Here is a 26,670-nt window from a genome sequence, read left to right as displayed (position 1 = left end):
GGAGTTGGGGCAACTATCAGCCCAGGACTGACCATCCGTCCCAAGCCCCAGACAGCCCCTGGCCCCATTCCTTCTCCCACCCATTCTCTCCTTTTCTCCTTATTCCTCACCTCCCCCCCCCCACAGCCACACCGGCCCCTCTGGGAGCCTAGAGCACACAAAGCATCACCCCCCACCCCCCCACCCCCCACCCTCTGCCAGAGAGTCTTTGTACTTACCTGATGTTTTCACTGCCCAGAATGCCCTCCAATGGCCCAGTCCCTCATTCTCTTCAGGGCTTGACTTAAAGGTCACCTTTTCAAAGAACCTCATCCTTCATGAGCCTATTTACAATGTCACCTCCCCTCAATCACTGCACTTCCATCCCTTTTTCCTGCTCTATTTCTTGCATAACACATTATAGAATTTTACTTATTGATTTTTTACTTGCTTACTGCTGTATTCCCAGCTGGCACATAGTAGGTGCTCAACAAATCTTGTTAACCCACAGCATGAGCCAAGCCTTGGCCTTCTGTCTTCAGAGGCCCTCTGCCCCATCCTCTACACCCATTCTAGTGGCAGGGTCTGCAGCTTTAAGGACTCCCACTCCTGGGTCCTGGCAAGGGAGGGGGGGAGCCCCACTTCCCCTGCAGCCCCAGGCTCCCCAGCTGCCACTCCATGCAGTCTGGGCACCAATCCTGTCCATCAATATCGGCCTCCAGCAGCCACAGTTGGACGCCCACCCCAATCGATAACCAGCGGCTGCCATCGATCAGCCCCCAGGGTATCAGGAGCCAGGGGAGAGGCAAGAAGAGGGACAGACAGGCTGTGGAGACACAGCCCTAGAGAGGGAGCAGCAACAGGGAACCCCCAGGGACAGGCAGACAGGACAGAGATCATCAGAAAATAGGCAGAGCTGAGAGAGAGGCACCAGACCCCAAAGCTAGGAAGGGCAAGGAGGCAGACACAGAGGGAGGCCCCTGAGAAAGAAGGAAGAGGCCAGCAAGGAAGAGTTATTGAAGTCCTACCATGTGCCACGAGCATCTTTTCTCGAACCTCAGCACAACCCTGGCAGAAATGTCATTGGTGCTATTTTACTTTATTTTAAAGATTTTATTTATTCATGAGAGACACAGGAAGAGAGGCAGAGACACAGGCAGAGGGAGAAGCAGGTTCCCCACAGGGAGCCTGATGCAGGACTCTATCCCCAGGCCCTGGGATCATGCCCTGAGCCCAAGACCAATGCTCAACCACTGAGCCACCCAGGTGTCCCACTAATGCTATTTTATAAGGAGGAAAACAAGCATAGAGGTTGAGAAATTTGACCGAAATCTGAGCCTTTATTTGGGAGCAGGGCCAGGATTTAAACCTAAATTTGGGTGTCTCTGGGAGTCCAGGCTCTTTTGCTGCATCCCACAATAGATAGCTCTGAGCCCTCTATGCTGGCCTCCCAGCCTGGGTATACCACCTAGCTGAGTGGGGAGCTGGTGTTAAGTGGCCCTCACCCCGCTCTGCTGGGATGCCCTGCTTACAGATCGTCAGGATGGTTCAGGAGAGCTGGAGTTAGGAGAGGGCTAGGGGTACTGCGTGGGGGCAGGATTGGTGTGGTGGGGGTGTGGGGAGGGTGGCTGTGTGCAGATTTGGCTTGGCCTCCTCAGCCACAGGCATCCTAGCTGATGCTTGAGCTGGAGGCTCTCTCCTTCCAAGCCTGACTCCCCACCCTCCATCCTTGACCCCCTATAAACCCCTTTTTTTTAAATTTTTATTTATTTATGATAGTTACACACACAGAGAGAGAGAGAGGCAGAGACATAGGCAGAGGGAGAAGCAGGCTCCATGCACCGGGAGCCCAATGTGGGATTCGATCCTGGGTCTCCAGGATCGCGCCCTGGGCCAAAGGCAGGCGCCAAACTGCTGCGCCACCCAGGGATCCCCCTATAAACCCTTTTAATTGCCACAGCATGGGCTTAGGCAAGGTACTCAACCTCTCTGGGCCCCAGCTTCCTATCTATGAACCAAAGGTAATAGTGCCTATCCCAAGGTATCATGAGGATTAAATGAGATGAAGCATGTAAAACCGTTTAGCACAAGCTAAGTATATAATGAACGTTAGTAGCATCACCGTCATCCTCATCACCCTGCTCCAAGCACACGGCTTCGGGGGCCCTTCCCCGCCATAGTGAGACTGTATTAAGTACGTGTGTTGCTCTCAGGGCTGATTCAACCAAGATCCAGCCCCTTGCCATGCCTGACCCAAGGCTAGTATCGTCCCCCCCATCTACGGGAAGGGCATCTGTGCGAGGCCTGGATGCACATGGGTCTCAGCAAGGCCGAAGGCTGAGATGTTCTACAGAGCATCCCCTTGCTCTCAATGAGCTCCTTTGTCTCAGAGAATCCAGAGCAGCTGTGGCTAGGACTCATTTGTGTCTTGCCTTCTCTGAAAGTGGAAGGGGATAGCCAGCTGGAATTGTGGGGCGATTTGCCCCCAGCTGACAACAGAGAAGAGGGGGAGGCCGGTAGTCTCCAAACTCAGGACCTGCTCACATGTTCATTTGTGATTGTTAAATACCCAGTATGTGCCTGGCCCTGGGCAGGGACCAGAGACTATAAAATGAGGAAAGAGGGACACCTGGGTGGCTCAGTGGGTGGGCGCCTGCCTTGGGCTTAGGTTGTGATCGGGGCTCTGGGATCGAGTCCCACATCAGGCTTCCTGCAAGCCTGCTTCTCCCTCTGCCTGTGTCTCTGCCTCTCTCTCTCAGTCTGTGTCTCTCATGAATAAATAAATAAATCTTTTTAAAAAATGAATAAATAAATAAAATGAGGAAAGCTCATTCCTGCCCCTCTCCTATAAAGGGGGGGGGTGTCCTAAAGGTAGGAGGGGCTGCAGAGGCCTATGGAAGCAAGGGGCTTACTGGAAGGTACCAAGCCCACCGTCTTGCCGCCCCCCTCATTTGGGAATTTGTGCCTTGGTTTCTTCTCTCTAGAGGAAACTGCTCAGCTCACTGACATTTTTTTTGAGACTATGGCTCAATCACAAAAGGGGACACTTCACAGAGTCTCTCTTCTGACACCCACAAACCTCAGCAAAAAAGCCTCAAGTCTGAGAGGAAGAGGAGGTGAAGAGGTGGCAGGAGAAAGCAGGGCGGGCCAAGTTCAGCTGGCTGCAGGGCTGGGACAGGGAGAGGCCCAGGGCCAGCTCCTCCTTCCCGGCCCACCGCTGGTGAAGGGTATCCTCTGAAATGAAATATTGTGACTGAGGGGGCACAGCTGGGGTGAGGGGCAGGCATTTCCATAAGAATCCTTCTTCTTTAAGTGTCTGGAGGGGAACGTGGTTTAGAAGCATCCTTCCCAGAGCCCAAGATCTAAATCTCCAGGTCCTAATTCATGGATCAGCCCCACTCCTTTTCCCAGTCTGGGGAAGAAACTGGGACAATTAAGTGGGGCAGAGCTTATGCCCTTTCCTGTTTCTCTAAATGTGGCTGCTCCCCCACCCCCACCCCCACCTGCAGTCAGCTAAACAAGGTTCTGCAATTTAAAAAGATAATTCAGGGAGTTGTGTCTGCAAAATAACAGTGGCTGCCATTATTGAGAGCTTAGTTCTCTGGGCCCTGCGCTACCATACCATAGGGAGGCTATCCCGGTTTTACAGAAGCAAGTGCACATCCTAGAGAATAAGTGACTTGCCTTAGGTCAAGGTAGATCAGGATTAGAACCCAAGACCATACTGCTCACATAGAGTCACAGATTTGAAAGGAAGAAAGTGTCCAGATTGGGATGCAGTGGGGCTGAGAGACTAGAATTTACCAATGAGAGATTGAGGGGGGGTAGAGAGAAAAAGAGGCCAGTCCCAGGTACTACGTCCCCTGACCAGGCCTCCAGGACCCTGGAGTAGCAGACAGCCTCCTGGCCAGTGGCCCCCTCTCTGTCACATAAAACCCTCTCCATGTGCATCTCAGTCCAGACCTAGGAGCAGGCCACATTGAGCTCTGGCTGAGTAGGGGGCAGTTAGAACTTTCTGGAGCACCTCCCCCAGTAGGATGAGCTGAAGACCACCAGGGAGGTGTTAATGAAACAGGGAAGCTGTGAACAGACCCAGGAGTGATTCTAATCTGACACCTCCACCCTAGCCCCCACCAGTAATGAGCTGGAACCTGCCCTTCTCCCCAGAGAGGAGGGTGCGGGGGAGAAGAGGAAATCCTTGGGTATCTTTGTAGCCTCGGATGCCTCCTTTCTTCCTCAGCATCACCATCACCACCATCATCATTTTCACTGCAATAAAAAGCTCACATTATTAAGTACCTACTGTGTCCTTTGCACTGTGCTAAGTCCGTTTCCTAAATCCAATAATGAATTGTCACCACGAAGTATGTGGTAGGTACTATCCTTGTCTCCATTTTACAGGTGAAGAAACTGAGGCTCAGTTAAGTGATTGGCCTGAGGCAGACCCAATGTTTGGACCCAGGCCTGTCACACTCAGAAGTCTCCGTTCCTTTTTTTTTTTTTTTGTAATAATAAATTTATTTTTTATTGGTGTTCAATTTGCCAACATACAGAATAACATCCAGTGCTCATCCCGTCAAGTGCCCCCCTCAGTGCCCACCACCCTGTCACCCTCACCCCCTGCCCTCCTCCCCTTCCACCACCCCTAGTTCGTTTCCCAGAGTTAGGAGTCTTCCATGTTCTGTCTCCCAGAAGTCTCCGTTCCTAATGCCTTTACTACGTGCCTCATAGCATGGCCCCACCAAATTCCTCAGTAGGAAGGTAGATGGAGTGGGAATGCTCCCCCGTCTGGAGACAGGCAGAGGAGCTGGACTGTTGGGACACTGGGGGTGGGCTCACAGCTCCATGCTGGGAGGCCTATACGTGTGGCCGCAGAGCTGGAGCTGGTGTGGTACAAGAAAGGCAGCAAGCTCACCCTGCATCCAGAGATTCCAGAACTAGAGAGACAAAGGGAAGAAGAGGATCCTAGCCCTATCACTGAGCCTCATACTGTCCCTATGTGCTCTTCCGGTCTTCTTTCCATATGTGTGCAAAGAGAGTTGGGTGAGGGGGCTCCAGGGAGGGACCTCCAGCTCTACCCACTGCCTGGGGAAAGGGATGGAGAGGGTCATTGGCCTAGTGTGTGTGTGTGTGTGTGTGTGTGTGTGTGTGTGTGTGTGTGTAGAGGGGGTGCTGTTAGAAGACTCCTCCCTCCTGGTCCTGGAGGGAGGGGTTGAGCAGCTCTGTGAGTGGAGTCCCATGTTTGTAAACATCATTAATCAGGGATTAGCAGATGGGCATGCTAATTGCACCTGTGGAAGTCGGAGACCTCAAGGTTGATTACATTTACAAACTGTGGGGATCCCTGGCGCCTGGCCCTGCAAGAGTGATGGGGGAGGGTCTAATTTAGGACCTCAGCCTGGGGGAGGGAGCTGGCAATTTAACCTCCGGCCAAAAAAAATTGCAGCCCCGGAGGGGGCTGGGGTGCTGGCCACAATTTAGCTATTCTGGAATACCAGCCTTCTGGGACCCTTCCCCTCTTGGCTGGGGAGCCCTGACAAAGGAGGAGCTTGCCAATGTCATTCCAACCCCCTCCCTCTCCAGCTCCCTCCAGCTGCTCTCAGAGGTAAATCGCATGTTGCAGCTGAAATAGGCCCTAGTCTATGGGGAAATTGAGGCCAGGTTGGTAGGACGGCAGAGCCCATGCCCTCAGATGCTGCAAGAACAGCTGCCATGCTCCTCCAGGACTGGACTGAGGGCTTTACATGCATGAGCTCATTTGATCTGCACCCCGACCCTCTGAAGTGGAGGCTATCGGAAAAGTTAAGGGATCTGTCCATATTTACACTATGAGCAAGTCTGAGTTGGAACTCAAAGCAAGCACTACTTCACGGCCAGGGTCATGTTCTTAACCACCACTGCTCCCCTCTGGCTTCATTCTGACCCTGCCCTGCAGGGGACGGACCCCAACCAGCCCCCCTTCATACCCACAGCCACGGACACCCCGGGTCCTGTGTACTCAATCATGCTTGCTGAGCAGTCTCTGTGCCAGGCACTGCCCTGTGTCAGCGACCAGAGGCCACCCCAAGGAAATCCAGACTTCTCCTTCACCTTAGGCTCTCAGGTGCTTTCTCTTTGTCTTAATGCCTGGTTTGCGTCACATAATTACATACCTATGTGCGCATGGCAGGTAATCACGGCCTCAATCCCCTTTGGTTCAAGTGATCCTGACTTCCCAGAGGCCAGACAGCCTGTTGCCCAAGGGATGAAGCAGGGAGGAGCCCCCTGTGCTTGGCTCTTAGCCCCCAGAGTGGCACTTTAGAGAGTGGCCCTCTAGATGGCTCAGACTCTTGGGATCTGGAAAAGTGATGAACACCGTGCCCAAAGCAGGGTAGATTAGGTTCCAGACACTACATGAGAGTCCGTGGGCAGAAGAACAGCCTCTGAACCCCGAGTACCCCCAACCACAGCTTCCAGGTTTCATGCTGGGTTTGGTCCTAGAGAGCAGAGCTCAATTCTGTACTGCCGCATGGAGGGAACACCAGGACATCTCAGTTAATTTCCATCAAGTCTACAAATCTGGATTCTCCAGAGACACAGAACCAACAAGTGATGCATACCCATATCCCTATCTGTATACACATGTATACACATTTGCTTATTATGAAGACTTGGCTCACTTGATTATAAGACTGGCATGTCCCAGCTCTGCAGGGTTGAGGGAGCAAGCTGGAAGCCCGGGAGAGCTGATGACACAGTTCCCATCTGAAGGCCACCAGCAGGCTCAAGACCAGAAAAGAGCCCATGTTTCGGTTCCAAAAGGCAGGAAGAATTCTTATCAGGGGAGTGTCAGCCTTCCCACCACAACCCCCTTCAGGCCTTTGATTGAGGCCTGCCCACACTGGAAAGGGCGCTCTCTCCCTTACTCAGTATACCAATTTAAAGTTTATTAGTGATCTATTTATTAATAATCTCTACACCCAACGTGGGGCTCGAACTTACAACCCCAAGGTCAAGAGTCACATGTTCTTCAGACTGAGCCAGCCAGGTGCCCCTCAGTCTACCAATTTAAATGTTCATCTCATCCAAAAAACACCTTCACAGAAACACTTGGAATAACTTTTAAGGTTTGGAATAAGGTTTGGCCAAACAGCTGGGTATCCCATGGCCCAGGCAACTTGATATCTAAACTGAGCTGTTACAGCCACGTCTGTATTATCACATGCTAGTCCTGGGGTGCACAACACTTAGGTTTACAGAATGTTTTTGCTGATACTCTCTTTATTCTTACAAATCCTTGTCGGGGGGTGGGTACTGGGGCAAGTGCTGAAGGCACTGTCCCTATTTTACAGATGAGGAGGCTGGGAAGCTATCCAGGCCAAAAGCTGTGGAGCCAGGGCTGGATGCAGCACCTTCTAAGAACCTTTAGGCACAGATGAAAGGTTAACTGGCCCAAGCTTTCAGACATGCACTCAAAAGCGTGGGTGTGGGGGCACCTGGGTGGCTCAGTGGTTGAGCATCTGCCTTTGGCTCACGGCGTGATGCTGGGGTCCTGAGATCGAGTCCCGCATTGGGCTCCCCACGGGGAGCCTGCTTCTCCCTCTGCCTCTGTGTCGCTCATGAGTAAATAAATAAGATCTTAAAAAAAAACACAGGTGTGAATGATTTAGAAGCAGTTTTTTGGACACGAGAACGTGGTTTCAAAGACCAGTGATTCTCGAACCTGGTGACACAGTGGCGTCAACTGGGGAGCCCTAAGAAACATGGGACCGGTCTCCTTCCCCAGAGATTCTGATCTAATCAGCTTGATGCCTCTGGGCATCTGGAATATTAAAGCTGTTACCACCACCACATACATCCTCAACCCTGATCTATGGAGTTTTATGAAAGGGTTTCTTCTTCTTTCTCTTTTAAAAAGACTTTATTTATTCATGAGAGACAGAGAGAGAGAGAGAGAGAGAGAGAGAGAGAGAGAGAGAAAGAGAGAGAAAGGCAGAGACACAGGCTGAGAGAGAAGCAGGCTCCTCACCAGGATCCCAGCCCCCTGGGATCATGACCTGAGCCAAAGGCAAAACCCTCAACCGCTGAGCCACCCAGGTGCCCCTCTTCCTCTTTCTTGAGAGGAAAAACCTTTAGAGGCATCTTAGACCCTCCTAATGTCTTTCTAAATTGGCATCCCCATCAAAATTCCAAGATCAATTCATTCCAAAGAGAAAAGAATGGTACTATTTATCGAGCACCACCGGGTGGGAGGCACCCAGCTCACATTGCCCTCTCTATTGTCCCACAACTTGGAAAGGTAGGATGATCCCCATTCTCCAACGAGGAGATGGGGGCTCCAGTGGGAAAGGAACCTGCCTACGATCACACAGCAATCAGGACTTGAACTTAGGTTGCTGTCCTCCAGATCCATGCTCTGGAGCAGTGCTTCCCAACTAGGGGCAATTGTCTTCCAGGGGACCTTTGGCAATGTCGGGAGGCATTTTTGGTTGTCACAACAAGGGACAGGGGTGCTACTGGCATCCAGTGGGGTAGAAGCCAGGGATGTTGCTGAACATCCTACACCGCACAGGCCAAGCCGTCACACCAGAAAGTTATCTGGCCTAGGGTGTCACTACTGAAGTCCAGAAACCTTGCTCCAGTGGTTCTCAGCCTGGGCTATGCCTCAGACTCATTTGGGGGCTTTAAGAATCCTGATACCCAGGCTGCCCCCTGACCATTTACACCAGAGTCTCTGGGGTTGGTCCCCAGTGTTAGTTGTTTTTGAGTTTACCAGATGGTTCCAATGTGCAGCCAGGACTGCTCTAAACTACTATACTGGGGGCTTCTGCTCCATTTGTGGGGTCCTGTGGGAGGAGGACCAAACCTATCTGGGTTGTACAGTAAACAGCAACGCTCTGCTTGACCAGGACTCTGATTCATCAGTTCCTTTCTTGGAGATGCACTGACTAATGAGTGGCTGGTGAGGGGTTCTGGAGGGCCAGTGAGGTAAGAGCTGCTGGCTAATCTTTCCCTCACCTCTCTGGGGGCCACCACCAAGAATCTCCCCCAGGTGGCTGTAAAAGCTTCCAGAAAACTGTGGCTCAAAGAGCGAGGCTGCCACCTAGTGGAGGAATGGGACAGGACGGCCCAGGTGATTTTATTTGATTCTCACAAAGAGCCCTGGGGAGGGAGGTGCCAACAAGGGCTCCAAGGCCCAGAAGGATGGAGCCATGTGCTCAAGGTCCCCACTAGGACAGGGTTTGAGCCTGGATTTGCACCCATCTAGTCCACAAGAGGAACCCGGGCTTCCCTCTACATTCTCACACGGGTTCCAGAGGAACAGGACACCTGGACTTGGCTGCCTGATTCCCTTCTTGTCTTCCAGGCAGGGCCCAGGAGCAGAGACCCTCTCTCCCAGCACATCTTAGAGATTTTTTTTTTTTTTCATCTTAGAGATTATTAACAAGCTGCCCCCTCTAACCATAAGCCCAAAATTAAAAGCTCTCCTCTGGTCTCTACTACAGAGCTCGCTGCACACCAAGACAGTGGTTAATAAACAGGGGCCTAGGGACGCCTAGGCAGCTCAGTGGTTGAGCACCTGCCTACAGCTCAGGGCATGATCCAGGGTCTGAGGATTGCGTCCCATATCGGGCTCCCTGTGAAGAGCTTGTTTCTCCCCCTGTGTGTGTCTCTGTCTCTCTTCGTGTGTCTCTCATGAGTAAATAAATAAAATCTTAAAAAAAAAAAAATACCAGGGGCCTGGTTGCACACTGAGGCAAGAGACTTCAGCACATTCAAGCATGTGGGTATGCATGCCCTCCGGCACACACAGCTCAGTCCAAGTCAGCTCCCATTTTGTCTCTCTCATTCTGATCCTGAGGATAGTCCCGGGTGCTGTGCCAGCCCAGGCCCTTCTGATGTGGCTGAGGGTTCCCGGGGGTCTTGGAGCAGGTGTTCTCTCTTCCTCCCCATAGGGAAATCTTTCCTCTGGCAGCAAATGGAGTGAAGAAGAATTCCTGTGCCGATAGACAAAACGATAAGGGAAAGGGAAAGATAGAGAAGAGGAAGGACCACATGCCAGCCACGCCCTCATCCTACTGCAAGAGGACGCATTTCCCCCATCTGGCACATACAGTGACGGAGACAGAGAAAGCCAGAGAAACTTGCTTGAGGTAGAAGAGCCGCATGTATGTGATCAGAGGGCAGGAGGTCGGGCAACAGTAGACTCACCTGCAGCCACGGAGACATTCAAGGACTCGAGTTCAGGAGGCAGCTGCCGGCCGGGCAGGATGGTAAGGAGTAGCTGGCAGGATGCCTGCACCGCCTGGGACAGACCAGAGCCCTCATTACCTGCAGGGCACAGAGGCAGAGGGTTAGGGATGCCCCAGCTACACATGTACATCTGGACAAGGAAAAGCAGGGATGTCTACCTACCCAGCACTAGGAGAGTAGGCTGGTCCCAGAGGAACTCCAAGCAGCTAGTGATGGGGATCTCAGAGGATGGGGACATCTCAGGCCTTGGGCAGGCCACCGTGCCAGCCACGAGCCAGCCCTGCCGGGCTTTGGCCTAAAGAGAAGAAATCCAGTTCTGGCTCACCAAACCTTCCTCGGGCAAGGAGCTGGCCTTGCCCATATAGTCAGTTACTCCCTCACTGATCCACCAATTCAGGCAATAGTTATTAAGCCCCTAGAACAGGCAGGCTCTGTCCTAGGACTTAGGACAGACAGGGCAGAGAACAAAACGGGCTAAAATCCCAGCCATCTGGCAGAAGGGTGATTGAGGGTCCCACTGAGGTGAGCGGGAGGATAGAGTACTGTGTAGGCTTTTGGGGGAAGAAGAATCTAGGGAGAGATGAGCAAGTGCAAAGGCTGAGAGGCTGCTGCTTTTGCGACACGTGTGAGGAATGGTGGCCCCGCGGGAAGGGAGCCACTGAGATGCAGAGGGAACAAAAGGCCACCTAAGGCAGGACCTCAAAGGCCACTGAAAGACTTTGGCTTTTATTCTGGGAGAGCTGTATAGGCTTTTTTTTTTTTTTTTTTTTTTTTAAGATTTCATTTATTTATTTGAGAGAGAGAGAGAAAGAGCAAGTGTGCACACACAAGCAGGGACAGTGGCAGAGGCAGGGGGACAAGCAGACTCCCTGCTGAGCAGGTAACCCAATGCAAGGCTTGATCCCAGGACCCTAAGATCATAACCTAAGCCAAAGGCAGATGGCCAACTGACTGCACCCCCCAGGTGCCCTGCAGTAAAGGCTTTGAGCAAAGAACAGAATCACTCTGCCAGCGATGTAGAGGGCCAACAGGAGACTGGTTAGGACATTTCCACAACACTGCAGGCAAGAGATGATGGTGGCCTGCACCAGGGTGGGAGCTGCAGAGATGGTGAAGATTGCTAGGAACACAAAAATAACTTCAAGGTAAAACTGAAAGAATCTGCTGATAGGTGTGGGCCATAGGCTATGAGAGCAGGAAGAAGGATCAAGGCCACCACAGCTTTGGGCCTAAACAAAGGGATGCAGTTGCCATTGGCTGAGCTGGATAAGTCTACACAAGGAAGTGCTCAGCTTTGGAAATGTGAAGTTTGAAATGCCCCTCAGACCACAAAAGAAGCTGCTGAATCTGGGCCTCCCGAGTAAGATCCAGGCTAGGATATACATTTGGGAGCCATCCAAGTGTAGATGGTATTTAAAGCCTTGAGACTGGATGAAACTAAGAAATGAACCCAGAATAGAGGAGGGGGCGAATAGTCAGAGGAGTAGCCAGATGCAAAGCAAGACTGCCCCCTTGTGTCCAGCAAGAGAAGCACAGCCGAAGACAGAAACCTGGACCAGGAGAGGGTTTTCCTTAGGTGTTTACCCCTTCCTGGATATCAAAGTTGTTTGGTGGTGGTGGTTTGTCTGGGTTTTTGGTTTTTTTCTGGGTGGGGGTGGGGGGATGGGGAAGGCATAGATCAGTCCTTGTTCAGAGAGTCTTTCAAGCTGTGCCCCTACTCGGAACACATGACTCCTGCCACCCAGCTTCTCAAAGCTCAGCAAACGTTTACTGAAAACCTACCGAGAGCGAGGCTCTGAGGTACACTAACTAGCCTCCAGGGCAAAGAGCTATGTATGCCTGGGGAAGGCACGAGGTAAAGGGAATGAAGCCAGAAAGTTTCTAACTTCAGATTCTGTTCTACTAAACCCCTTCCTAAAGGGATTTAGAAGGACATAGGGAACGATCCTACATCCTCCTCTTCCTCCATCAGGTGGCTGCAGAGACTGGGCTTGGTTCCCTTCTGCTCCTTTCCCCACGGCCCCCCTCCACGCCGTTACCTGTAGAAAGCCGGCCAGGTCCTCGGTGGAGAACACGTCCATCACCTCCATAGCCCCTGCGCTGGCCTTGCTGACTACCGGAGTGAGCGGGCAGCTGCAAATGGCCCCATGCCCTGCATTAAGGTGGGTAAACTCAAACCCGGCGCCCTCCCCTCCGCCCCGGCTTCCAAGGGTTAAGGGTGTGAATTCTGACGATGGGAAGCCCTGGCTGAGGGACCCCGGGTCAGGTGCTTAGAGACTCGGCTGCACCCCAAACCAGGGCACATGGGGACTAAGGGACATCGTGCCTGTTTCTCCCGCTGGTGATGACTTTATCCACTCCGAGGAAGTGAGCAGAACGCAGCACGGCCCCAAGATTCCGGGGATCCTGGAGCCTCTCGAGGACGAGCCACAGCCGCCGGGGGTCGTCGCCCGGCCTCGCCTCTTCGACCTCAGTCCAAGGCCGAGGCTTCAGCGGGCTCACCTCCATGCACACGCCCTGGTGCACCTGATGGCGGCACAGGGCGTCCAGCTTCCGCCGTCTGGGCCGCAGAACTGGGATGTCCCGCGCCTCTGCCTCCCGGAGCAGCTCGGCCCGCTCCCCTTGCAACCCGGATCTGCCGGCCTGGAGCAGGAGCCTGGCCACCCGGCGACGGGCGGCCCGCAAGGCCAGGAGACAAGGGGACAGGCCAAACAGAAGCTCCAGTCCCCCCGAAGACCGCGAGGTCGGCGCCAGGTCATCCAGGAGCAGGCGGCTCAGCTCCCCCCCGCCCGGCCGCTCCCCACGCCGCGCCGCGTGGGAGAAATGACAGGCGAAGAGGCGACCGGGACAACGCCAGGTCGCGCCCCCAACGGCCCCGGGCAGCGACATGGCCAGTGGCCCTGCAGCGCTATCAGGAGCGCTCACCCCGCTCCCGGGGCCCCAACACGGAGGAGGGGGACGAGCGCCCCGGGCGCCCCGCGCGCCCCGCAGACTCCCTGGGACCGGCGGCCGCCGCGGCGGCCCCTCCCCCGCCGCCCACGTGGGCCGCCCCGCTTCCGGGTTCGGGCGGCGGACCCGGCCCGCCCACGCACTGCGCATGCCCGGCCGCCCGCGCCTGCCACAGCGCCCCCCGCAGGGCTGGCTGAGCCGCGGCCTTCTCTGTCGCGCTGCCGGCTGGACCTCCCCTGCCAGCCGCTTCATTCTGCGCCCTTCCAGGTCCCAAGAGGTGTCCGGAGGCTGAAGAGCCACATTCACCCAGGCCCCGGCAAACGCCACTTTAAGGGCGTGTGTTCCACCGGGGCAGTCGTGGTGACTCCCTCCCCACATCCAGTCCACCGGCCGGTGCAGAAACTTCCGCGTCCAGCCCTTCCTGGGCACCTCCACCAGGCCCGTCGGGTCCTCAGGATCCTCTGCAGGATCCCAGCAGCCACTTCCTGTCCCGCGGCGGCTCTCTAGGCGCTGTGCCTATCCCTCACCTGCTCACAAGCCACCTGATGCGCTTGGCCCGCAGGTGCTGGGCACACACACTCCTTGCTCGCACTCAGACCTGCGTGATCCACGCAGGAGCTTCCTTTTCCGCCCCATCTCACCCCCGCACTATGTTCTGTGCTGTTGCCACAACACTGGCTGCTCATTCACTTATTCAGCCTCCCACCCTTGTATCCACTGGTGTCCTGTTTCCTGGCTGGCAAACTCCTACCAATTTTCAAGACCCAACCCAAACCCACATCTGCTTTCTAAGGTAAATCCACACTCCTGGAGCGATGCCCCAAATCTACCCACCTTCCCCCTCACCTGGAGGAAATTCTGAGGCACAACTGCCTTGATCACAGAAAAGGAGTTAGAACCTGAAAGACACTCCCAAAGCCAAGGTAGGTTGTTGCAATTTTTCTTTTTTAATTGTCACAGTGAAATTCACTTGGGAGGCAGGCCCTAGTAGTCAGCGGCCATAGTCAGTGTGGAGTGATGACCCCAATAGGAGCCAAGAAGCCAAGCCTGGGCTGGAGAACTATCATGGGGGAAGAGAAAGGACAATGGGGGCAGTAGGGCAGGGAGAGGAAGAAGCCTGGAGCCTTGGATAACCATTCAGATAGAAGGTGAGGGCTTCTCTCTGCCACTTCCTCCCTGAGGGACAGGGCATGGGATGCAAGAAGACAGGGAAAGCCCCCCTCTGGGCCACAGTCCCTTCCCCAGGTCAAAAGGGAGAGACCAAAGACAGCAAACAAACACCAAGGAGCCTAAGAAGGGGACCAAGAATGAGTTAACACATGAAATTATCAGGTATACCACCTCCTCTCCCCAACCCACTGTTCATATTTGTGGTGGAAACAGTCTGATAAGATATAAAAACTTCAAATTTTCTAGCCCCTGGTGGGGTAGGGAGAGGAAGCAGAATCCAGGAGTCCAGGAATCAACACCTAAAATCCAGAGGCAGGAGCCAAGCTGTGAGGGGCGGGGAGGGAAGGCAGAGGTCCCCACAGGAAGCTAGATCACCTGCTCCGTGGGCCTCATCTGGATGTCTCCGATCTGCTGGAAGGCACAAGGCTTGAGGCAGCCAGGACGTTCTTCCCACCCCCTAAGGCCTCCCTGTGGTCCTCCTCTGAGGATGGCTGGGCTCTTCCAAGGGGTGGGCAGTCAAGGCCAGACTCACCTGGACATGTGGAGGTGTGCTGAGGACATAGATGACAGCCTCGGCCACATCCTCAGGCTTGAGACACTGGGGAGCACCAGAGGAAAGGGGTGAAGCGAGGGAAGAACAGACCTCCTACCTCTAACGTCCTCTCCAGCATCCTCATCCCCACCCCAGCCCTCCAGGAGAGGTGACAGGCTGGCTAGAGGGGTGCAGTCTAAAGGCCAGGGTTCCCTCTGCCTTTACATAGGGAGTAAGTGGCTCACCCCATCCCAGGGGGAGGCCCCACCTTTATGCGTTCATAGGTGGCAGCTGCCTTCTCAGGGTCCTTGTCATGGAGTTTGAAGGCGAATTGTGTCTCCACCACTTCTGGAGAGATGCACTGGACCAACAGAGACGGCCTGCTCAGGGGCCGAGCAGAGCCCTGCCTCCACCCTAATCAGAGGCCGAGGCTTGGGGGGACAGGATGGAGACCTGGGGCGGGGGGTGCTGCTTCACAGTGATGGCCACCCAGTGTCCAGCAGCCACCTGGTCCTCCTATGGCTGCGATGCTCACAATGACACCTACCACCTTCTGAGCCCTTATCAGGTCAGTGTTTTATGACAGTGCCCCTTAAAACGTTATAACCAAGTAGGTGTCGTCGTCTCCATTTTACAAGTGCGAAGAGTGACACTTGGAGGGGTCACTCCCAGGGTCATGCGGCCTCCAGGAAAGAGCCCAGAGCCCAGGCTTCCAGCCATGCTTTCTCACACTCCTTGCTTTCTCTCAGCCTCACCCACTGTGTTCCCTTCTGGTCAGCCCCCTCCCACCTCAAAGTCAAGGACCAGGCAGGGGCATGCAAGCAGCAGAAGAGCCCAGGAGCTCTGTGCCCCTCACACTCCTGGCAGCACAGCCTGGACAGTGTGCGTGTGGGGTGGGGAGGGCCTGTGCCTACCCTGTCCCCACCAGGGCCAGGCTGCACCCTCACCGTGGCTCGGATGTGGCTCTGGGCCTCCCGAAGCTCTTGCCTCAGTCCCTCTGTAAGTGCGGTGACGGCATACTTGGTAGCACTATAGAAATGGATCACGGAGTGGGGTGACACTTGGTGACCAGACATGCTGGAGGAAGGAGGAAAGGGGAAAGAAGAGTGAAGCTGCTGAGAGAGCAGCCGCGCCCCCTGCTGCACCAGCCAGCCCCACCACCTAGATGCCACAGGAAGCCTGCTCAAGGGGACCTCTGGAGGCCATTCCAGGGGCCCACTAAGGTAGCTTTCGTGGTTCAAGCAGCTCCTGCAAGCTCTGCACTCCCCAGAAGTCCACCTAGGGGCTGGCACTTGATAACACTATCCTTTCCCTCACCACAATTGTGCCATCTGGCTGTTAACTGGGTATTAAATCCCTATTTTACCACCAATGAAACCGATGCTCAAAAAGGTCAAATGAGCTGCAACAGATCACTCAGCTTGGTGGGAGAGTGGTGACCTGAGACGTTGCCCTCCACCACCTGCCTCACCTGTTGATGTTAATGATATGCCCATCATCCACCTTGCGTTCCTTCATGGACTGGTAGGCTTCCCGGGTGCAAATGCTGAGCGCCAGCACATTCACCTGCAGGCCAGGGAAGGCAATGGGGTGTCCCCAGCTTGGGCCCATCGGAGCTGGTAATAGAGCCAGAGTACGCCCCCACACCCTGGGAGAGTGGCATTCCAAAGTGTCCAGGTCCTACCAGAGACCAACAATGGTTCCAGGGTAACTTGCCTCCCCCTAAAACCACAAGCCCCAGGTGACAGCAGTAGTAGCTCTCCTCCCAGGGTGAAATCCCCTCCCCGGTTTCTACAAACAGGAATGGAAGACCCCCAAACCCATCCAAGATCTTGGACCCTCCCTGTCTTGGCTGTCTCCTCTGCAAACAATAGAATGCCTGCCTTAGAGAACCATCTCCTGTTCTTCCCCAAACACCCTACTCCTCTCTTCTCTGGGTCAGTGTCCCTGGCCCTGCTCACTCTAAAAAAACCTAAAAATCTTTCCTAAGATTGCTTTAAAAATCTCTCTCCTGGGATCCCTGGGTGGTGCAGCGGTTTGGCGCCTGCCTTTGGCCCAGGGCGCGATTCTGGAGACCCGGGATCGAATCCCACGTCGGGCTCCCAGTGCATGGAGCTGCTTCTCCCTCTGCCTATGTCTCTGCCTTTTTCTCTCTCTCTGTGTGACTATCATAAAATAAATAAAAATTAAAAAAAAATTTAAAAATCTCTCTCCTCAAGCACAGACCCTAGCCTCTCCCCACCCTTCCGAGTACTCTCTACTCCCTTCCTGTCCTCTCCCCTCCCCTGTGACTACAAGCAGAGATGGCCTGACCTTCCTTCCCCTGCTTTCCATCTACAAGACTAGATGTGGAGACTCTTTAGAGAGTGGAGTAACTGGTCATAGGATGGCAGAGGAGCTCCCAAGCACATGGGGGTTTTCTGTCTTCCTTGGCCTCTGCCAAAGGTGGCCCCAAGTCCCCACCTTTCATGGAACAAAGGCCTGAAGAAGTATCTCAGCTCTAAAGCTCCGGCCAAGCCCCACCCTTCCCCCATGAGGATAAGCAGAGATAAAGCTTTCAGCAGGTCCTCACTCTCTCTTCCTGAGAGAAGAAACAAGACCTGCCAGGACATTAGATGTTTCTCTTTATCAGGTGTCAGAGCCAGGCATCGGGGACAGAACACTCTCGGTGTGAACCTGCCTCAGCACACATGCCAGAAGGGCACGAGAAGTTTTGAGCCCTGTTTCGGTCCTCTCGGTAATGTATGTATGTGAGGCAGAGAACTCAAATCTGAGGACAGATGGAGTAGGAGAAACAGGTCCCCTAGGACCAAGGGAGTTGATTCTCCTAAGTCTGGTGGTATGGGGTGGCTGGAGATGTCTCAGAAGACAATCCTAATAGGATTTTATAATGCTGAATGAAGCTGAAAGGGTCTTAAAGATTTGAGATAAGTCCCTCATTTTACAGATGAGGAAGTTGAGGTCCAGGTTTAGAGACTCATTTAACTGCAGGTGAGGACTGCAACTCAGACCTCTCAGAAAGCTTTCTGGGGATAGGGGATAGTGCTTCATTCTCATGGTTCATTGTTTCAGTGTTCATTGTTCATTTCTAGGCCCAAGCACCATTTAGGTGCCAAGTCAATTGTGGGGAAAGATGGATCCCCATGGACACACAGCTTTTAATTTCTCGGGATACTTTTATACCCTAATATTGCCCCATAATATAGTCTATAAGTTGAAAACCATGTCCTGAAGGCTGTGTTTGATCTATACAAAATTTTAAAACACTTTTAGTTCACTCCCAATGTGTACTGGGAGGTTTCATTCACTCCACAAATACTGAGCATCTACTGAATATCTATTATGGGCAGAGAATAAGCCAGACAAAAATCCTTGCCTTGGGAGCACCTGAGTGACTTAGTGGTTGAGCGACTGCCTTTGGCTCGAGTTGTGATCCCAGGACTCAGGTTCTGCCCACATTGGGCACCCTGCTCAGTGGGGAGTCTGCTTCTCCCTCTCCCTCTGCCCCTCCCTCCTGCTCATGCTTTCACTCACTCTCTGTCTCTCTCAAATGAATAATAAAAAAATCGCTATTAAAAAAATCCTTGCCCTTGGGCATTCCTGGTGGCCCAGCGGTTTAGCACCACCTTCAGCCCAGGGCGTGATCCTGGAGACCCAGGATCGAGTCCCGCGTCAGGCTCCCTGCATGGAGCCTGCTTCTCCCTCTGCCTGTGTCTCCGCCTCTCTCTCTCTCTCTCTCTCTCTCTCTCTCTCTCTCTCTCTCTCTTTCTCTCTGTGTGTGTGTCTCATGAATAAATAAAATCTTAAAAAAAAAATCCTTGCCCTTGCAGCAGAGGTTTTGGTCAATGGGAGGGGTGGGATGTCACATAAAAACCCAGGCTCTCTGCTCCTCTCAAAGAAATCATTGATCTGGCCACACTGGACCCACACTGCACTAGGGTCAAGATGCTGGACTTCAGCAGCCACCCTTGTACTTGGCCGTGTGCTCCCCCATTGACAGCAGACTCCATCTGACCTACCTCACTCATTTAGGCATTTACCTGGCCCCAGGAGTTTGTGGCCCTAGACATCAATGATATACGTGTGTTCACTCCAGTTAAATGTGACAAGACTGGAGCTCAAAGAGGGTGGCCGGCCACCTGCTTGAAGCCACACAGTGACTGACAGGGCTTAATGAGAATCTCATCTCCTGTCTCTTGGCTCCTTTGCTTCTGAAAGACCACATTCCCAAGCATGTAGCGTGGTACTGACACACAGGGGCATTCAATAAACAGCAGTTCTCTCCCTACCAGTCTTTCTTCCAGGAGAAAGAAATCAGCCTGGACTTTAAAAACGGCCCCTTTTGGGGGCTCAAAGGAAAGAACAGAAAAGATGTGGCCATTCATCTCACTGTGCCTTTGGTAGGGAAAGAAACAAGGGTAGAGTCCAAGTGCCCCAGGTAGGAACCCAAAGCACCCTCTGCTTTGCTGTCCTACCCCAAGCCGCGCCCTGGTTCACAGAGCCCTGGCTTCCCACTCTCCTCCCAAGACCTCCATCCAAGACAGCAGCCCTTACATTGAACATGTCCTTCCAGCCGCTGGTACTGCCTGAGAGCAGGGTGTCAGGCCGGGCCAAGCCAGCATTATTGATGCAGATGTCTACACCGCTATGCTGAGACCGGACGGCCGAGAACATGGAGAGGATGTCCTCCTCGCTGGACAGGTCACATCTGTGGGGGATCAAAGTCCCAGGATAGCCCGCACTCTTACATTCGGCAGCCAGCTCCTATGGAACCCAACAGGGAGCTAACTGGGGTGAGCTGCTCACTCCCACACCTTCCCGCCCAAGACAGTCTTCCTCCACTGTCACTCCTCAGAGACCTCTCTCCTTTGGTAGCCAGCCACCTTCCAGCCACGTAGATATTGGGGCTACTTGTCCTCTTTGGTCAAAATCCAGGAGATGATGAGCATTCCCTGAGTGAGGGGGGCCCAGGGGAGTTGAGATCGTCAATGGAGGAACCTCATGATAAACTCGAGTTTTTGGTTCCGAGAAGGGAAAAGGGAGCCAGGGGTCCTAGACAGTGTGGTCTCTCTTCGTTCTGCCTCTCCTCAAGCAGGAGCCCTTCTCTGATCACAGGTAAGCTGCACCTTTCACCCCACTCCTTGTGTCCTCCACCAGTACCAGGAGTCACTGAGCTGGTTACTCAGGGATTCTCTCCTCTCCTGTTGCCTCATCCAGTCCCTACCAGAGGGCCTATGTCTGAACTGTCACCCTCCCTCCACAGAGTGCAGCCAGCCGGCTTTCAGATTGAGCCCAACTGCCAGTCTCCCCTCGCCCTACCTATAAAGACAGGTGAGGAAGTCAGGACAGATTCTTTTCCTCTGTCCCACAGTGTACTGTCCTCTACCCCTAAACTTCTCGGGTTATGATAAGACAAGTCAGGTGGCAGGTGACACCGGGCAGCCCCAATGTATCAACAGGGACCTCAGGACGCTGAGGAGCCCTGAGACAGACAGACCTGAGAAGGCAGAGCCACTGCAGGTGGCTGTGAGGGAGGCAGACATTCAGAAGCAGGAAGAAACCAAGCCATGTGGCCTTGGAGGCCAGAGATTGGGCACCTGAGGCTCGTGAAGGTGACCATACATGTGTGGGAGGGAGAGCGTTAGAGGGTAGGAGGTGCCCTAGAGGAAGGCCAACTTGGACACCAACTGCCCTGGCCTTGAACCCCTTCTTCCCCAAATCAAGATGGGAATAAAGGGTTGGATCAAGGGACCTAGAGATTCTTTTTCTGCTTTAACTTCCCAAGAGTTCAAAAGGTATAGTCCTCTGGGACTTTGAAGGCCCCCTTTACCCCATTTCATCTACTCACAGCCACAGGACAGGGCTTCTCTCTGTTGGGGGCCAGAACTCAAACTCTGTTTTAATATCAATAAACACAAATATGGCAGGGATCCTCCCTTCCCCTGGCATACAACTTCTCCCTTCCACCTCCAGACTCAAATCCCCACAGGAAAACCAAATTGGAGGACTTGGGGACATAGAGCTCCCTGTCATTGCCTTCTCATGTCCCACCTATCCTCATCTATCCTCAGAAATGACCTGAAATTATATCTATCCCCTCCCAGCACAGGCATTTCCCCCTCACTAAAGGAGTCATCCTGGGGCTGGATGAGTAGCCTGAAGATCCCCGTGGAGCTCAGGGACCCCTTTCCTGGCTAGTTTGCGTTGGCAGGGGATGGTGGTGGGGAGTAGGAAGAGAAGGCAACAATGGCTTTAGAATTAAGGAATCCATGGGTCTAAACCCTGGTCTGATGGTCTAGGCTCCAAGGCTGGGGCTGGGCCCTGAGCTCCTCAGGACAGGAGAAACGGAGGGGTGGAGTAGGTCAAGGATATAGCTGGGTGACCTTGGGACTACCTAGATAGCTATAAAGTGTACCTTTGGCCAGCAGCAGGGAAGGGGACAGCCCTCCTTCGGTACACCTTCTCCCTTTGTCCCCACCCAAAGCCTCCTTATGTTGGGACTTTGACCAATGGTGAAGATAAAGCCCTGCAGCTAAGCACTAGCCCAAACCCCGAGAGTGATCTTGCCAGGAACAAATCCAAAGATGACCTATGATGGAAATTTCTCGTCGTCTTCCTTCCTGTTACAACATGGCCAACTTCATTTCATTTTACTCTGGGCTCTTGTTGCTCACATCTTGGGGCTCCCGACCCCAGGTTAAGAAAAAAATAAGAAGTTTCGGTTCCACATTGCTTTGTCTCCTCAGGGCTCACATATTCCATGCCCTATTTCACCTACTCAGTCCCACCTAGGACAGTGAAATTGGAGAAAGGTCTATCTGTAAGTATCCCACTGGGGTCGGGGTTATCCCTCAAATTTGGGAGTGAGTCTCTTCTGGAAAGCTCCACTCCCACCCCAGTCCTGGGTAAAAAAAGTATCCTGATCAAAAACCTGTAGCCCCTGTTCATCTGGCTGGCCAGTCACTTCGCTTGGCTTTGTGGGCAAGGAGGTCTGGGGACTAGAGGGAGAGATCCAGTAAGCCAACTTAGCCACTGAGGCCAGTAAGTTTTCTTTCCATCTCCCTAGCTGCCTAGCTAGCCCTGATCTCTGGCTTCCCCTTTCCTCAGCCTACCTGGGCAGGTAGATAGGCAGGGAGAAAGATGCCAAGGAGTCAGAGAACTGGTACACTGCAGTAGAGGCTGTCAGGAGTAGGAGCTCCTTAAAAGACGGTACTTTAGGGATCCCTGGGTGGCGCAGCGGTTTGGCGCCTGCCTTTGGCCCAGGGCGCGATTCTGGAGACGCAGGATCAAATCCCACATCGGGCTCCCTGCATGGAGCCTGCTTCTCCCTCTGCCTGTGTCTCTGCCTCTCTCTCTCTCTCTGTGTGACTATCATAAATAAATGAAAATTAAAAAAAAAAAAAGACGGGACTTTATAACAGGTAAGACAGAGGCCTGTCCTACTAGGCATCCATCCCTCCCCCTCTGACCCCCTTGCAAATGGCCTTGCGGTGGCGGACAGGGGAGGACAGGTTCACCCCGCCTCCCCCACCCAGACCCGACCCGGCTGGAAACGACGCCTCCCAGAACGACCCTCCCCGCGGCGGGGACTTACCTCGATGTTGCCCACGGTGCGGGCACAACCCACTACCTTCAGTCCCTGCTGGACCAGGGCCCGGGCCACGGCCGCGCCGATGCCCCCCGAAGCTCCCGTCACCAGGGCCAGCCGGTCACGCCACCGCTCCATGCCAGCCCTGGCAGTGGTCCCGAGCCGCCCGCCCACCTCGCTCCACGAGCCGGACATTTGGGTCGCGGAGCCCCGCCCCGGGTCGCTGGGGCTCGGCCGCTCTCCGGTCACCGCCGCGGCCGCCGCCCACCGGCCCCGCCCCGAGCCTCGCCCGAACCCGCCTCCACTCCGCCCGGCCCCCGGCTGCGGCCCCACCCTCCGCTCCCCGGCGACCCGCCTCCTCCCAGCGGGAGGCCCGCCCGGGCCTGGCCGCCCCGCCCCCGCCTGGCCGCCCCGCCCCCGCGCCGTCCGGCCCCGCCCCTGCCTGGCGGGAGCTGGGAAACCACGCTTGCCGCCGCGCTGCCGGGCGTGGGAGGGCCGCGGGACGTCGCGGGCCGGCCTCCTACAGCGGCAGGGAAGCCGAGGTTTGATGGGGGGCTTGCTCCAGGCCCGAGGCCGCACGAACCCCCTCCCCGCGTTCAGTCTCCCTTCCCAGTGTCCTGAGCCCTAAGGCTGGGAGGAGAAATTAAGGGCGCTTAGGTGACTCCAACGCCCCCGGTGGCTGATGGGAAGAGTTCGGCCCAGAAAAGGCTGTCTCAGCAGCGATCATCGCCTAGTTACCTGGAAGAGCCTCTTAAACCCACCTGAATCCTCGGCGTTACTAGAATGAGAACTTAAAAATGGAAATACCCCCAAGTACACGTTTACTGGCCCACTGTCTCCTAACCCTCCCAACTCCCATTGAAACAAATGTATCACTATGCATATCAAAGATTAAAGCAATAGCTAATATTTATTGAGCACTTACTGTGTAATAGGTACTTTTAAAGCACTTTAAATATATTAATATGCAGAGCAGCCCTATGAGATAACTACTTCCTGGTCTTCATTTTATAGACGACTATCCTGAGAAGGTGAAGCATGGCTTGGACTTCAAGCTGTCCAGTCTTAGGCCAGAGGGTGTGCTCCTAAACTGGGTTCCACTCCATTCTCCCCTTTGTCTCTTCTTGGGTTGTTGGGTTTGCTCAGAGTAGAGCTCACTTTGCTCTCTGACCACACAGGATGTTCCATCAAAGCTCTGGAAACTGCCTTCCTTACGTCTGCATTCCTAATATAACCATCCTTTCAAAGAAAAAAACACCTCTGCAGTGGAACTCCTCCACTGCAAGCAATGGTATAAGCAGTAAATGTGGCTGGTTTATTCATTCACCAAGTACCATGTTTGGCCCACAAAGAAAGATTAAAATAAAATAAAACCAGTGATGCCTGGGGGGCTCAGTGGTTGAGCATCTGCCTTCAGCTCAGGGCATAATCTGGGGGTCCAGGAATTCAGTTCCACACCGCTCCCTGCAGGGAGCCTGCTTCTCCCTCTCTGCCTTTGTCTCTCATGAATCAATAAAAATCTTAAAAAAAAATAAAGCCAGCCCTTCTTTTACGGATCTCAAGAGAAAACCTGACTGCAAAGGCAGTGAAGAGAGCTTTAGGGCTGTGGGGGACCCTTAGTTATTTTTTCTGGATTCCAGGATGAAAGTGAACAAAGGTCAGAGAGACTCATTTTACCTCTGCCCCACCCATCCTTATACAACTGAGGGGATATATCAAAGAAATGCCACCATCTATAAAAATTAAATCTAAGCTTCTGCTGTTGTCCCCCTGAAGCCTGATTAAGTGGTAGAAAGCCCCTAAAATTCACTCCATCCTCACTCCAAAGAGGTATTGACTGTCCCACTATTTTACTGCTGCCCACCAAGTATTATCAACATGCAAACACAAAGCTCTAAGCACACGTTTACTGAACTGACTCAACCTTTTAAATGGCAGCCAAATACTACTCCAGGGGGAATCGCTCTCCTTCAGTTCTCTCAGACAGCTTATGGAAGCAGTAAACTGTAATGCCATAGTGACTTTATTGTTGGAAACCAGACAAGGAGCATGCACTTACAGACTGCAATGTGGTTAGCCTTGGGTGCAGCCCTCCAGTCCCAGGTTTATGTGCTTGCTAGAGTACTTCTCAGGCCACCCTTGGTAGAAATTCTGGTTTCATTCTTCTAGTTCGATATGAATCTCTGAATTTAAGGTGCTTTATGTTAGGTATCAGGGAATTTTTCATAACAGCAATTAACAATGTCATGAGAAAGATGCTAGCTAGCCAGTATTTAAAGGTACTGAAGCAAATTTCTTTCAAGACTGGAAACTGCTTTTCTTGGTTGTTGACTCTGGTCAAGGGAAGAATTTTGCCCTCAACGATCTGTATCTCTATCCTAACATCAACAATGGCTAAGTACCAAGTTCACAAGTGGCAGATATTAAACTACTGCCACACATTAAGTAGAAACATGTACACCAACTTTTACTATGCGTATTAATAAATATTCTTTATTTTAAATTTTGCACATTGCGCTTTAACATTACATCCAAACATTTTGCAAGTGGATGTCTACTTTGTAAAACCATATATTCAGCTCATTGTCATTTCTGTACAGAAGTATAAGTACAACATTACTTTTTGCCACTAGGTTGCTTTAGTAAGTCTCACAGGAAGAGAAACATTTAATGAAGAGAGATGGCTTAAATCATATGGCAGGCCTGCGCAGCCACGCAACTAAAGACACAAGCCTGAAGAAAGAACAAACTAATGAGGTTACCTCCACCGTCTCCCAAAACAAGAAAGAATCACATTGATTTAAGATAAAATTTTGCCATAAGTCACTAAATTAAGTTTTTTGAAAGAGAAGGCGCAGTAGTCATCTTGAGTGTTTCATTGAAAGACAGAGCTATTTTATTTATTTAATTTGCTCCAGCCGTTGTCAACCAGCCACTACAAATGGGCCTCTTGTGATCATTTAAGCGGCAGTATTTATTAAATTTCTCCTTCAGATGCTGTCGGTATTGTTCTCTATTGCTGTAGAAAGACTGGTTATTAGCCATAAATGACTGTATTTCGTCTTGTGAGATAAAGATTTCCTCATCTGAAGTACATTCAGACTCATCCTGCAAATAAAAGCAGTAGTTAAGATTATGAGTTAAACTAAGAATGCAAAATACTATGCTGATGGAGGACAACTAAAAATTAAGGCAGGTTAGCCTTTTGATTTCAATTGAGTCACAAAAGATCTTTGATTGGACTGTTTACAGAACAAGCATCATGTCATTCTGTCTCAGAAAGTACTAAGTAAGGATATAATCCAACTCCACTCAGTTTGAAATTCTGAATCTATAATTTGTCCTAGAAGACCTGTAAGCCTGACAGATTACCAACATGCCTTTGCCTTAAAAAAAATGACTAGAGGGCAGCCCCAGTGGCGCAGCGGTTTAGCGCCGCCTGACTGCAGCCTGGGGTGTGATCCTGGAGACCCGGGATCGAGTCCCACATCAGGCTCCCGGCATGGAGCTTGCTTCTCTCTCTGCCTTGTCTCTGCCTCTCTCTCTCTCTCTCTCTCTCTCTCTCTCTCTCTCTAAGTGAATAAATAAAATCTTAAAAAAAAAAAAGAAAAATGACTAGAGATGGTTATAGCTCGCTACCAAACTCTAAATAACCGGACCGATCTGGTTTTTAACTGGCTGGTCCTATGCTGAAACTTTTAGCTCTAACAAATTAAGTAAAATATAACCTTTTTAAAACTTAGGAAACTTAACCACCATGTTAAAAAAAAAAATTCTAAAGGATTTGGTTCCATTAACAGCCTAACTACTATACAAAAGATATATCACCCATCTCTTTTCTTCCCCCTCCTCTAAGCTCCACACAAACTATGTACTACTGGGTTGCTTGCAATCAGGCATAATTCACCTAAAGTATCAAGACTTGGGAATCAATATAAAAGATTTTCCAGGTTCAGTTATGCTCTGATCCTACATGAACCTAAAGGATAGAACCTAGAAAAGTGGGCTCTAGTTCAGATTCTACATATTTTCCTGGTCTGGAAGGCTAGCCACCATAAATTGCCACTCAGAAAGGCAGTTTGCTTACAAATAACCCTTTTCAAAGAGGCAGACTCCTGGACATAATGCTAACTCTATCCCCTTCCTCCCAACTATTCTCTCCTACCTCTGAGACAAAGGAAGACAAGGAAATGTGCTCTAGAGCAGTTACATAACCCAT

General features: G+C 52.5%; 3 protein-coding genes across 6 annotated transcripts in view; all 3 read right to left on the bottom strand.

Annotated features, from left to right (window-relative positions):
- Positions 1-4,633: 4,633 nt before the first annotated feature.
- On the bottom strand, positions 4,634-13,247 carry MRM1 (mitochondrial rRNA methyltransferase 1). 2 transcript variants are annotated; one of them, XM_055329399.1, is made up of 5 exons: positions 12,539-13,242; positions 12,252-12,345; positions 10,375-10,507; positions 10,171-10,290; positions 4,634-9,956 (listed from the first exon to the last, which is right to left on the bottom strand). In XM_055329399.1, the coding sequence occupies exons 1-5, from the start codon at positions 13,099-13,101 to the stop codon at positions 9,805-9,807; spliced, it is 1,062 nt and encodes a 353-aa protein (XP_055185374.1). In that variant the 5' UTR covers positions 13,102-13,242; the 3' UTR covers positions 4,634-9,804. The 2 variants fall into 2 exon arrangements, with proteins under 2 accessions (XP_055185374.1, XP_055185379.1); XM_055329404.1 differs by having other exon boundaries at positions 9,827-9,956; positions 10,171-10,264; positions 12,539-13,247.
- An 838-nt stretch (positions 13,248-14,085) lies between these two features.
- On the bottom strand, positions 14,086-22,690 carry DHRS11 (dehydrogenase/reductase 11). The gene is made up of 7 exons (XM_055329408.1): positions 22,458-22,690; positions 19,418-19,627; positions 16,335-16,429; positions 15,811-15,940; positions 15,132-15,224; positions 14,864-14,929; positions 14,086-14,739 (listed from the first exon to the last, which is right to left on the bottom strand). Exons 1-7 carry the CDS (start codon positions 22,644-22,646, stop codon positions 14,698-14,700), a joined length of 825 nt encoding a protein of 274 aa, XP_055185383.1. The 5' UTR covers positions 22,647-22,690; the 3' UTR covers positions 14,086-14,697.
- A 2,226-nt stretch (positions 22,691-24,916) lies between these two features.
- GGNBP2 (gametogenetin binding protein 2) overlaps positions 24,917-26,670 on the bottom strand; it is a 32,492-nt gene continuing 30,738 nt past the window's right edge. For all 3 annotated transcript variants that reach the window (XM_055323438.1, XM_055323440.1, XM_055323439.1), the window contains exon 14: positions 24,917-25,559. In XM_055323438.1, coding sequence (XP_055179413.1) covers positions 25,356-25,559 — 204 coding nt within the window. In that variant the 3' untranslated portion in view covers positions 24,917-25,355. The remainder of the gene's footprint in view (positions 25,560-26,670) is intronic.

The sequence above is a fragment of the Nyctereutes procyonoides genome, unplaced genomic scaffold, assembly GCF_905146905.1.
Source record: "Nyctereutes procyonoides isolate TBG_1078 unplaced genomic scaffold, NYPRO_anot_genome, whole genome shotgun sequence".
Lineage (NCBI taxonomy): Eukaryota > Metazoa > Chordata > Mammalia > Carnivora > Canidae > Nyctereutes > Nyctereutes procyonoides.
The sequence above is the reverse complement of the archived record's forward strand: the minus strand, read 5'-3'. Positions and strand labels throughout refer to the sequence as shown.